The sequence below is a fragment of the Elephantulus edwardii genome, unplaced genomic scaffold (assembly GCF_000299155.1).
Source record: "Elephantulus edwardii isolate Elephantulus edwardi_28Jun2011 unplaced genomic scaffold, EleEdw1.0 scaffold00087, whole genome shotgun sequence".
Classification (NCBI taxonomy): domain Eukaryota; kingdom Metazoa; phylum Chordata; class Mammalia; order Macroscelidea; family Macroscelididae; genus Elephantulus; species Elephantulus edwardii.
In genome coordinates, this window is record NW_006399837.1 from 10,474,592 (window position 1) to 10,488,191 (window position 13,600).

General features: G+C 42.9%; 1 protein-coding gene across 1 annotated transcript in view; it reads left to right on the forward strand.

The window, feature by feature from the left end:
- The window catches only part of COL4A3 (collagen, type IV, alpha 3 (Goodpasture antigen)), a 180,838-nt gene that overhangs the window by 83,935 nt on the left and 83,303 nt on the right, over positions 1-13,600 (forward strand). The window contains exons 7-12 of the mRNA XM_006890323.1: positions 4,068-4,112; positions 4,648-4,692; positions 5,547-5,609; positions 7,544-7,597; positions 9,261-9,287; positions 9,781-9,858. Of these exons, the coding sequence (XP_006890385.1) occupies positions 4,068-4,112; positions 4,648-4,692; positions 5,547-5,609; positions 7,544-7,597; positions 9,261-9,287; positions 9,781-9,858 (312 nt within the window). The remainder of the gene's footprint in view (positions 1-4,067; positions 4,113-4,647; positions 4,693-5,546; positions 5,610-7,543; positions 7,598-9,260; positions 9,288-9,780; positions 9,859-13,600) is intronic.

Sequence of the window (13,600 nt, forward strand, 5' to 3'; positions counted from 1 at the left end):
GTAAGATAATTGAGCAAGGTGGAAGCAACTTATACGAAATATAATGTAAATTAAACTAATTCTGTAAATAAATTAACATTTAAGAAACCAACCAAACTCACTGCTGTCAAGTCAGTGGAGACTCATTGCAGCCCTGTGGGATGAAGCAGAATTGCCCACGGCTTCCTGAGGCTGTAAATGTTGATGGAAGCAGCCTGCCCACTCTTCCTCCTGCAGCTTGTGGGCTCAGCCTTCTCGCTAGCAGTCAGGTGTCTCACCCATTGCCCCATTTGGCTCCTTTCTGTAAAGATTGTTGTTGTTGTTGTTGTGTGCTGTTGAGTTGGAACTAATCCATAGCTGACCCTCCGGTGGACTTTCAGAGGCGGTAAATCATATAGTTAACCAGTATCGCATTTGACACATCAATGTCACAGAGTTTAGCATCACAGCAACCACGAGTTACCTCTGTAGTGCAAATGGACAGACCAGGGCTATACCACTTAGAATAATTGTTGGCAAAAAAACAATTAAAACTAGTCCTAAGGGCCGCAGATTAAAATCACCCACCTTTGGCTTGGTAGCATAACTTTCTATCCAGGAGGCCAACAGAGATCTCTCTATGTTGTTGTTTTCATTAAGTACCATCGAGTTGTAGACAACTCATCCTTTCTTCAAGTTCATAAGAGTTTCTGGAGGCAAGCTATTTCAGAAGTGGATGCCACTCCTGCTTCCAAGTTTGTCTTAATTGGGGAGCACCACCAAACACTGTCCACCACAACGAAAGTTATACAAGTGTTCAGGTGTTTCATTCATGGGGTCACGATAAGTTGTCTACAACTTGATGGCACTTAAGAACAACAAATCCTATAGGAGATTTCTCATCTTTATCCCATGGAGCAACTGATGGATTTGAACCATGTGCCTTTGAGATTGCAGGGCAGCTTCTTACTTCTAGGCCACCAGAGCTCCCTCTGTAAAGATTGGAGCCAAGCAAACTCTGTGAAGCAGTTCCAGGCTGCAACATGGGCTGCTTTCAGTAGGAATAGATTAGATGGTGGTGAGTCGAGTATCTCATTGGCTGTTCATATTGACCCCATACATCAAATGCTGGTAACTCCTAACTTAGTTCTCAGAAGTATTTCTGTTTTATGAGTGCAGAGACACTATATTTTGTCCTGGTTCTCACAGCTAGTAGGTGGCAAGGCCAGAGTCCAGCTTGGCTTTCTACAACTTCAGAATCAGACCGCTACCACCAGAGAAGCTAAAGTCACACGTACAATTTAGAATCAAAGACATAAATGCTTACTCTCTCCCAGGAGCCCTGCCAATTCCATTTCTGTCCTGCTCACGTGTGCACTCTCTATTCCCTGTCTGCTTCCTCTGATCCCAGTTCTGGAAAAGTCTCTCAGATTCCTTGGTTTTTCCTCCATTTCACCATAGGAGCTCCTGGTAACATAAGGTTAAGGTCTAGACTGCTAATAAAAAAAAATCCAGGTCCACTGTGAAGCCTGGATTCCTGCTTCCAAAATGTCAGAGCCATGGAAATTTTCTGACATACTATCCACCCTGTCACACGTACTTACAAAGACCCAGCATTGATTCAGTGGCAATCAACCAATGGTTTTTCACTGGTAGAATAGGTTGGCCCTTTCAGTCTTGGACTTGATGAAGCCTCATACTAGTGCCTTCTTTTTTTTTTCCTGGCTATCAGCATTTCACTTTGGTCCTCTGCTTCCAGCATTCGTATCTCCAGAGGTGTCAGCTATTCCTTTTAAAAAGAGCCACAGATTCATAGATGTCAGTATTGGCTATGTGATGCACCAAACCTGAAAAACCAAACACACCAGGACCCTCCCCTGGGTGTCTGAGGCTGTAAATCTTTGCTGGAAGACATTGAGTATCTGTGTCCCTTGGTGGATTTGAACCACTGATAATTCAGTTAGCAACGCAGTACCAGGTTTCCTTTATGATGCATAGTGTCCCATAAAAGGAACCCTGGGTTTCCTCTGCGCCATGTCATCAGGGGTTAATGGGGGAAGGCAAAGCTTTCAGGCATAACCACAGATACAGCCAGGGCCAAGGCAGACAACAGGAGATTGTTCAAACCTGATGGAAAAGATTCTTACGATTTAAGGATTTTTTTAAAGTGGTTTAATTCATCCTTTTTATTTTTGTGCATTTCTGGTATCATAACATCAAAACCAATATTTGTGTCAATACAGCTTTTTTTTATTAATTTCAATGAGCATTTACAGAGATTTTGGATTTCCATTCATTCAGATTTAAGGATTTTTAAAGAAACCATACCTGCCACCCAAGCAGATATATGCACACCCATGTTTATTGCAGCTTTGTTCACAATAGCAAAGAGTTGGAAACAACCCAAGTGCCCATAAACAAGCGAATGGGTAGAGAAGCTCTGGTATATTCACACAATGGAATACTATCCAGCATTGAAAAACAAGGAACTCATGATATATTATGCAAAATGGATAACCCTGGAGGACATTATGCTGAGTGAAATATCTCAGTCACAAAAGATCAACTATTGCATAGGGCCACTGTTGTAAAATGGGACTGACATCGAGGTTGAGGGAAGACAGAATAGGAGGGGAGGAATGATGAATATGCATTGAAACAGATGAGGGAGAGAACTCTTTAAAAGGAACATATGAATGGGCATTCTTGTCATGACAGAAGTCCAGATCAAAGGCTGCATAGTGGAGTGGACTTGGCAGGAGGGATTACACAACAATACAAGTTTTTCTTTTCAAAGAGAAGAATGAATTGGGGAAGGAGAGGTGGGCAGGGAAAAAAGTGCAATAATGAATAACTGGAAATCTTAAGTCTCTGTAAACTTTCATTAAAATTAGTAAAAAAGAAAAATTACATTAAAAAAACTTCAGAACTGGAAAATAATATTTAAGGATTTCCTCCCCCTCATATGAAATTCTTTCTGCATGAGGCCATTTAAATGGAGGGGGGGAGTCGCAAGTCCCTCTTCTGTGCCTATCTGAGGGACACAGACAGCGTCCACGCAAAACGACACCAGCTGGTGAGCCAGCCACCTCCCAGTGATTCCACCGCCCTCAGGAATCGCTGACTTTGGCCTTGGCAGTCTAATCTCAGAAGACTCTGTAACAATCCTTTCTCTATCAAAACCCCCCAAAACATAGTGAACCTCTTTGGAATGATAAAAAAAAAAAGGCAGCTTTTGGGAAATGAAAGCCTTACACCAACTGACCTAGGGTATATCATCTCCATTTATGGTTATTCTGCTAAAAACAAGGTCTCAGACCTGAACTCTCACTGGAAGCCAGCATCTCTGGCTCAAGCAGCCTTTACTTGGCTGTTGTACGTAGCGGGTGCGGTTGGTTAATAAGGTGCTTCTTGTGCAGAGAAGCACTGGCTGCTCCTCTTGTCTGACTCATCTCGTCTCTTAAGTCTCGACGTTTATCCTCATCGGACCTCAGCAGCCACCTGGCTAACGTGGCGCTTTCTCATTAGACTTTAGCATGCACCAAGAGTCCCCCTAGATCTTGTTAAGGTACAAAATCTGAGTGGTTGAGAGCTGGAGTTAAGAGAGGCCCAGAGAGTTTACATTTCTGCCCAACTCCCAGGCGATGCTGATTTGCAGGTCCTGAGACCCCACTGTGAGTAGCAAGTGCTTGAGTGAATTTTTGTTTGTCCTTTCTGATGGTGGTTTTTAACTTCAATGAAATGAGTAAGAGGTTGAACCATTATTAACAATTGAGTAATCGCCAGGACCAGATAGTTTGGCCTTATGGGTATGACAGGGACCTTTTATATATTAATTTCTTCACATCACATTGCCAGGTGGGGCCACTTGTTTGTGATAAGCTGTTAACCTAAAGGTTGGAGATTCAAACTCACCCAGAGACACAGCAGAAGAAAGGCCTGGCAGTACACAATCACAAAGATAGAAGCCAGAAAGACTCAGTGGAACATAATTCTATCCTGTCACACGAGAGGTCTTCATGAATCAGAATCATGTTTTAGAGGAGGAAAGGCGTTTAGAGCAAAGTAATTGTCATAATGTTTACTTTTCCATTTTTTGTTTCATCCAGGGTTCTCCAGGGCTCCACGGACTCGACGGCCCCAAAGGCATCAGGGTGAGCAGTCTGACCAGATCATTCTGAGTGCTGATGGAAATTCTGCTCCTCTGAACAATAACGCTGCTTCGCAATGGTCAGAGGAATTCGCTGTGTCTGACTCTTTATGCGAAGCCCGGGGAAACCTCTGTATCATAATAGAAGTCAGTGCAGTGGCTGCTGGGTTGTAGTGGGTCTTGGTTGGCTGGAGAAGGTATAAGAGGCTTTTGGAGGATGATGGGGACACTAGGTGGGTGGAAATCTCCAGGTACAAACAGCCACCCAGTGGCCATTGGAGATCAAGAACATCACTGTGTGCAAATTGGGTCTCAGACGCCTGGCTCTAAAAGCCAAAAGCGATTGCAATTCTCCTTCTAAAAGTTAGTTAAGATTTATAATAGTTTGCCAAACTTGTTTTATTTCATAAATATTTTTTAGCCAGGTCCAGCTAAGTTGTAGTAAGCGGAGGACCTCGGAATGGTGAATAATTTTGTGCTTAAATGTTGAATACTTAACAAGTGCTTTTTTCCTCATCCTTTGTACACTCCATTTTCAGGGAATTACTGGCTTGCCAGGGTTTTCAGGCCCTCCCGGACTTCCAGTAAGTAGTGAGGGGAAAAGAGCATAAGCCCCACAGTAATAATAGAGAAACTGAAACAACAGCACAGGGGATGTGGCTGGACATTTTATATACAGTACAAACAAACAGCAGAGTGGAATCAGATCATATATTAGAGTGTGGGGGAGGTTTACATATTAATAGATCGTATATTAGCGTTGTCATATTTCCTAAAATAAAAACACAATGGAATGGTGTATCAGGGAGCAGCCTAGGATAGAAATAGTCTGTTTAATAGTGTAAGAGAATAAAGTAGCTTTGTAACCTTCCTTTTTCTTCCCTGCACCCTCTCCCACTCCATTTCCTCCAACTTTAAATTGTCTTTTAAGAGACTACAGTCTAAAAAAATCGAGAGAGCAAGAGAGAGACTACAGTCTATCCTCCAGTTGCTCTCTGGGCGAAGGATGAACACTCTTCTCCCTTGTGAATTACTGTCTCTGCAAACTCAATGGAGGACCGGCAGTGGGTCAGTTCTAACTCGATAGCCAACAACAACAGAAATCTGTTTAGAAAAGCCATTTGTTTTAGCTCACAAAGCCGTATCATCAACCATCCATACATGATCAAAAGGGCAGAAGTTGCCTTGGTGTAAAGTTCAGAAAACAGGAAGAGAGAAGGAAGAAGCGCAAATGGACAGAAGTAGCACAAGGAGGAAGTGGGACGAATGGGTTGGAACTGTGGCAGTTACAGTCAGTGTCACAAATCAAAGTGTGCCTGAGTTGTTGAGTGAAAAATCAATTTTCTCTGTAAACTGTCACCAAATTATAACAGTACATTTCATACATGCAGATCTATTGTAATCAGCCTCAGTCTTTGACATTTATTGTCTTTTTCAGGGCACCCCAGGGCATCCTGGGCCTTATGGGCTTCCTGGTTTGCCTGGCTGCAATGGTTCCAAGGTATGTACTTCTCTCACTGTGGATGAGTGATCAGTGTTGTGCTGAAGAAAGAAATAAGGCTAGGGGACAGTGCAGTGCAGGTGCGCTTTCCTGGAAACGTCCTGTAGCCAGAGCCAGTGATGCCTGTTTTCAGGCAAAAAAAGAGGATTTTTTTTAACTAGGAACATTCCTGTTTTCTTTTTCCTTCTCCCGTGCTGACTGTCTCTTAAGGGGCTCAACTGGTTGTTTTCATTTGACGTTATAAGAACAGGCATAGCTTGCGTCATTCTGCTCTAGTTTATTGCATTCACACATATTTTTTTAATTTTTTAAGTTTTCTACTAGTTTATTTACACAATTCAAATACAAATTTGAACAAATTCTTTCAATTTCCCTTACTCCTCCACCCATCAAATTGTACAACCCAATGATTAATCCCCCCTCCCCCTGCACATCCACATCCCTCTGCTTCCAGCCTCTCCCACCCCTCCTGGATCCTTATACTCATTTTACAATAATGGTTTTATACAATATTTATCCTTGTGGAACTGAGTTAGTTCACTCAGCATCATGCTCTCCTCGCACATATATTTTTGGAGGGTTTTGGGTTTGTTTGGTTTTTTTTTTTTACAAATTAAAAGCTTCTGGCCGCTGTGCCATGAACAAGACTCAGGGCACCATTTTTCCAACAGCATGTTCTCGTTCATGTCTCTGTGTCACAACTGTGGTAATTTCCATGATAGTTCAAATGGTTTCATAATGCTACTGTGCACTTGATAGATTACACTATAGCACAAACTCAGCTCATAGCCACTGAGTTGGAACTGATTCCTAGCTGACCCTTCAACAGGTTTTCAGAGACATTAAATCACATGGGAGGAAATGGCCCATCTTGTCCCCAGGGAGCTCTTGGAGAAAGTGCAGCCAGAGTGCTGCTTGGAGGCAAAGATGACCAGGCTTCGTCCCGTATACTCTGGGCATGTTGCTAGGAGAGGCTATTCCTTGGAGAGGGGCATCATGCTTGGGAAAGTGAGGGTCAGAGAGGAAGACCCTCAACCGAAGAAATTGACACAGGGACTGACTGCTTGCTGCAGTGGGCTCGAATGTATCAGAAAGTGTGAGGAAGACGCAGGATAGAACAGGGTATCTAGATAGTTATTTATATGATCGCCATGGGCTGCACTCAACTCAGCAGAACCTAACAACCAACAGGCCCCATGGAACAGCTGGTGGACTCGTCATGTGCTTTCAGTTGGCACCTCGGCTCCTAGTCACCAGTGCCACCAGAGCACTGGAAACAAAAAATGCCAGTGATGGGCTTCCTTGTAGTTCTTGAGAACTCAACCTGCAGTAACTCCAAGGTCTGACCAGATAGACATTTCAGACATATCTTCTGCTGTGGAGTTGACTCTGACTCGAGACAGCCATCGGTCATGTTGCCGTGGTTGTGTGTTCTCGAAGAAACGATGAGCAGAAGGTCTGACCTTTCTCCTTCAGAGTGACTGATGTGTTCAGTGAGCAGTCCGACACTTGATGTGGTGAAGACATCAGCATTTCTCCTGTCAGACATGAAGCCGACAGGAGAAAACTAGACTTTGAGAAAGTGAGGCCAAGCTTTTCCATGTTCATTCGCCTCTATTTTCTAACTATGTGCTCTTTTTCCCTAGAAGGGCAGCCATGAATGAACTAATTATTCCAGTTGCAAGGCAATAGCAATTAAAAAGTTTTTGACACAATTAGGCTTTCACTGTTTATGTAAAATCAAGCTGCAGAGGATTCTATTTCTGCTTGCAATTAAACTAACGGCTTTAAGCCTCGTGATCCACTCGCCATCAAGGCTTGGATTTATTTCACTCCTTGTATCCCTATAAGTTTGGAGGATGGAAGCAGAGACCAGATCTAAATAGTCTGTTCTCGAACAACTAGAAGAATGACATGCTTTATTTGTCTTCCAGGGTGAGCCAGGTTTTCCAGGACTTCCGGGGACACCAGGCTACCCAGGGATCATGGTGAGTTTCCATTTCTGACGCTCAACTAAAGACACAAAGTATTCTGCTGCAGAATGGAGGCAGACATAAATTCTCATTACTGTGGGAACATGGGGGCAGCCAACAACTGACACAACAGTCGACAATCAACTCATGCTTGGAGAGGAATGAGTTAATGTCTTGTGAGTTTAGGTTTGCAATTTAAGACTTTGTTCTTCTTCTGAGACATCCAAGTGGAGATGTGTGTCAGACAGTTGGATTTTCTCAGAGGAGAATTCTGGAGTAGTGGTGGCTCAAGGAGTGAGGGTAAGGAAAAAAGGTGTCTAGAACTTGAACTTGGAGAACTCCAGCATGCAACACCTAGGTAATGCAGAATGAACCTGCAGAAGATGAGTGGGCCTTCAGGTATAAGGTAAATAGGACTGTGTTGTGGACGCCCAGTAGATGTATTTCGTATAGAAGGAACTTATCTATAGTTGCATAATGCTGGTGAGAAGTTTAGTAAGGTGAGGACTATGATCTGGCAATGGTTTTTAGCACTGTCAAGGGCCTTGCTAAACAGATACTTCTGTGATGTGCTTTGGGGCAGGAGATAGGTTATATACAGGCAGAGAAATGAATGTTGGCTCCATAGAATGAGGCAATTGAAGGTGGAATAAAGGAAACACATAGTACAGTTGTTGTTTTTGTTGTTGTTGTGTACTGTCAAATTGGAGGTGACCCTCCAGTAGGTTTTCAGAAATAATAAATCCCATGGAGGGAGATTGCGGATCTTGTCCAGTGGAGCAGCTGATGGATTCAAACAGCAGTGCCTTTTTTAGCTCATTACCAATAGGCCACCAGAGTCACAGAACGGTATTGTTGTGTATTAGGAGACGGTAGAAGGTGGATGAGCTTCTGGTTGGTTTATTTAAGTGGGTATTAACTATGTACGCTGTAGAGGCAGGACATGTTCAGTGTAGAGAAGATACAGAAAAGGGAAATAAACATAACCCGAACTGGAACCTTAATCCCTAACCCTAAACGAAACCCCATACCTCTAACAGCTGCTATCCTTAACCCCTAACACAAACTCCAAACACGAACTGTAACGCCTAGCCCTAACACTAAAACTAACCCCTAAACCAACTCTAAAACAAACGCCCAACACTAACCGCTAGCCCCTAACCCTAAACCAAGCCCCTAACCTCTAACACTTAACCTTAACCACTAACACAAACTCTGAACCCTAACTGTAGCCCCTAACCCTAACCCTAAAACTAACCCCTAACCCTAACACTTAACCCCTAACACAAACCACAAACCCTAACCATAACCCCTAACCCTAACCCTAAAACTAACCCCTAAACCAACCCTAAAACTAACCCCTAACCCTAACCCCTGACCCTAATGATTAACCCTAACAATAATCCCTAATCCCTAACCCTAACTTAACCCCTAAGTCAAACCCATACCCCTAACCCTAACCACTAACCCCTAACCCTAACACTAACACTAACCCCTAGACCAACCCTAAACCTAACCCTAACCCCTAACCTTTACCCTGATGCCTAACCCTAACCCCTAACCTTTACCCTGATGCCTAACCCTAACCCCTAACCCTTAACCCCAAGTCACACTAACCACTAACCCACAGACCTGTTCTGTTTGCCTCTATTTGTTAATATGTTTCTCCGTTTTCTAGGGTCCTGTTGGTTTGAAAGGAGAAAAGGTAAGACATTTCTACAATATTGTATGAAAACCTCTAGCTCTTGAAGATCTCTCTTAAATTACAAGATTCAAGTAATTATAAATCATATTTCATAATCTAGATCTTAACTAATTCAAAATCCATAATCGTAGGAATAAAGATTTTCATTCCTATGAAACAGCTTTTTCTGGATCTTTGGAGGTTTGAAGATTATAGGTTTCACATCATCCTTTAAAGAAATAGAGAACAAGACACCAGAACTGGTCTCATACTCCAGGGTCCAGGATCTAGGTGTGAAATTGTCACGAATTTTATTATCTTAAGGGATATATTACCCTATATCCTCCCGCAGTAAGTTGGCAACAGTAATTAAAAAAATAGAAAAAGACCTTTAATTCATTATTATGAATATGGCATAAGGCTAAGTAATTTCTCTAAGTATTTGTCTCAAGAAGCACTGCATCCTTCAAGCAGGATGACCTGATTCTGTTTGATGAGCATCTTCCTTTTTCAGGGTGCCCCAGCTCAAGTAAAAGATGTCAAAATGGATGGAAAGGGGGACCCTGGTTTACCAGGAACTCCAGGCTTCCAGGTAAAGCACTCAGAGCTTTTTCTTTTCTCTCTTTTTCTGGTGTTTTGTTTGTTTTTTGGGTTTTTTTTTTCCTGTTCTCTCTCTCTACTCTCTCTTTCTGCCCTCTATTCTTTTCTCACTCTATGAAGAACATTTTCCATAATCTTGTTTATTCTATTTACAAGTCTGTCTCATCGCAATCTGAATGTTCACCTTATTGAAAGAAATTATGAGATGCTGGTAAGAATGATTTCAGGCTTTCCGTTGCATTTTTGCCTTTTTTCACATTTTAACTTGCTTACTAGTGGTATTGGAAGCAGGAATGACATCCACTTCCTAAACAACATGCCTCTGGAAATTCTATGAGCTGTGAGAAACAACGCTAGTTATAGAAAGGCTTCAGGTCTTTTGTTCATAGGGTTGCTATGAGTCATGCTGGACTTGACAGCAATCAACAACAACATCTAGTTTACTTAGTATTATTTAGTTATTCAGCATTGTTTAGCCTGGAGAGCACAGATGGCCTAGTGGCAAGAAGCTGTACTACAATCCTGAAGGTATAGGGTTCGAGACCATCAGCTGCTCTGCGGGAGAAGCCTGAGCAATCACTTCCTGTGCAATTACTGCCTCTGGAAACCCCCTGGACGGTCAGCCATGGGTTGGCTGATAGTACACATCTCAATAATACACAACAACAAGAACAAAACTAGTGTTATTTTTAAATCATTTGAAACTACCCATACCAAGACATTTTATATGTGTGTTCATTTATGCTTGTTATGTGTCTGGATAAATTTATCAAAGTAATGTTAATGCTACTTTCAGCTGGTGAGTTAATGAATATATTTTGGAAAAGTGATTATTGGCATGAACCACATTACACTGCTATTTTTATAGGTCAAAAGCAATTTAATAGCTGTAATTTTGTCTGGTACAACGTTGTTATTGTTGTTGATTGCCTTCTAGTCTAGCACAACTCATCGCAACCCTGTGAACAAAAAGTCTGAAGCCTTATTAAGGCAATAAGAGATATTTGAACCTGAGGTGTTCAAAAGAGGCTTGGTAGCACAGTGGTTAAACACTTGACGGCTACCTGAATGATTTGTGGCTCACGCCCCCCAGCCAGCCCACAGGATGGAGGTGTAGCAGCCTGCTGGGCAAAGCCTTGGATGTACAAGCCAAAGCCTTGGACACCCGCTGGGCAGATCTAACGGGCATTGGGGGCTGAGATCGATTTGATGGCAATAGTTTGGTTTTTTTTGGGTTGTTCAATATTGTCATTTAAATTTTCTCTCTTAATACTGTGTTTCATTCAAGTAGTAGTTTTACAAAAATGTAATATCATTGACTCATCCTGAGTAAATTGACTGGACGTTTTCTTGGATGATTCTGTGGCATTTAATTCAAAGCAATTCCAAGTCAGATTGTAAATTCAATCCAGAGCGTTGAACTGCTTTGAAATGGCTCAGTCGTAACCAAGAAGAACAAGTGCGACTGAGGCTTGACATAGCCCCCAAATTTCATACACTTCACACTGGTCCAAGTGGGACACAGGCAGCAGGATTCCACTCACAGAGGGCAGCCTAGTGCGCTTCAGCAAACGTTCAAAGCAGTCAGTCGGCTGCCCATACAGAGCAGGACACCATGACCTGTTTCCTACTTGAGTCCATGTCAGGTGTGCACGAGATGTGGTTATTATAGTTCCCCTTACCCAGGATTCAACTGTTTCCAACCACTTCAAGTGGATTTTAAGGTCTAAAGACACAAATAGAAACACTTGTAGAGGACTGATGGGCAGAGACAGGAGGAGAGGGAGTGGAAACAGAGGCTGGCGAATGAAACGGTTGGGTTAAGGGAAGAGAAGGTACAGCAAAGAGTCAGTAAGAAGATAAACAACATCAAAACCCCCTGATTCAACCTTGAAGACACTTGAAAAGGTAATGAAGAATCAAATATACGATAGCATATGTTTTTATACAGCCTCTGGAAGATTTCCGTAAATATCACAATGTGGTTCCAGACAGTTCTTTTAAAGCTTGAGAAAGTAAAGTTCCTTACTAAATGCTTTGGCCAAACAAAGAAGAAATGGTAACTATCTTAGGCATGTTTCTTGGGAGTTCCCAGTCTAATAGGAAACACGGACGTAAACACTGAACACAGTGACACGCACAATTAATTCCACCCTCTGGCCAGTGGCAGACGTAATTAGCAAAACATGGAAATAGGGTTAATCTGAATAAATTGAGTGGAAGGGGTGAGTTTAAAGATGAATGTCAGCAGGGAAGGAGCAGCACGAGGGTGCCGGAAAAGCCAGTGCAACATTTACTGAGAAAAGGAGACATTTTCTCTACGCATTTGGAGAGCCGACTCAGTGAGCACCCAAGGTGAGGCTGTTCGTGAGACATGTGCACTGATTGTGACCCGTGAAGCTGCACTCGTGAAACTGACACAATTAAGACATAATGAGCATGGTTCGTATAGAGATGTGCTGCTCACCCAAAGTCTGCCAGCCACTCTGAGAGAAAGAGAGGAGAGGAGAGGAGAGGGAGAGGGAGAGGGAAGAGAGAAGGGAGAGGGAGAGGGAAGAGAGAGAGAGAGGAGAGAGAGAAAAGAGAGGAGAGAGGAGAGACAGACAGAGACAGCAAGCTCACGGAGAGACGAGTGTGTGTTGGAACCAGTGGAATGGCAATAAGCTGCTTAGTTACAGGATTCTAAGACGGGAAACGTTGGCTCTTCCTTTTTAGAGATGGAGGAGGCTGGCAACACAACTCTTCCCTCTAGGCCATCAGAGAACCCCTTATAGCAAAATAACATATTTACTTCATTCTGAAATTCCACAATTAAGAGTGTAGACCATATGCACAGTATGGAAAAGAAAATTTTAAGTCATTTTTTTCCCTCATATTCTTAAGTGTTTATGGCTGCACAGGTGGGCGTGTGTGCACATGTGTGTACAGGTGCTTGCAGGTGTGTGTGCACACATAAAGGTAGGCATGTGTCATTGCTGTGTACCATCAAATCAAAATCAACCCATAGCTGACCCTCCAGCAGGTTTTCAGACGCAGTTAATTGCACAGAAGAAGACAGCCCATCCTTCTCCTGCAGAGCAGCTAGTGGATTCAAACCGTGTGCCTTTGGGATTGCAGCACAGCTCCTTGGTACTGCTGTTAATTTTTTTGCCCTCAAGTCACATGCTACTCATAGCAACCCTACAAACAGTAGCTCTGAACTCTACCCTATTCTGAGCCAATCTCATCGTCTCTGAGAGACCGAATCCCATCTCTCTAGTCACTGAGTCAATCCATCTCATCCTGGGTCCACCTCTTTCCTGGGCTGTCTCTCCACCCTTCCAAGCCTGATGTCTTTCTCCAAGGACTGGACCCTCCTGGCCATGTGCCCTAAGGATGGGAGATGGAACTTCAAAATCCTTGCCTCCAGGGAGCAGCTTGGTTTCACTTTCTCCAGGACAGACCCGTTTGTTCTCCTGGCAGTCCATGGTATATTCAACACTCTTCTCCAGCACCACAACTCAAAGGCATCAATTCTTCTTTCATCCTTAGTCATTGTCCAGCTCTCTGATGCATAGCAAGTACTTGTGAAGACCATGGCCTGAATCAGGTGCATCTTAGTCTCCAGACGGACATTGTTGCTTTTCATATTCTAGAGAGGTCCCTGATAGCAGACTTTCCCAATGCAATTTGTCTTTTGATTTTCTGACTACCAGTGCCAAGAATGTTGATTGTGAAACCAAGTGAAGTGGTTA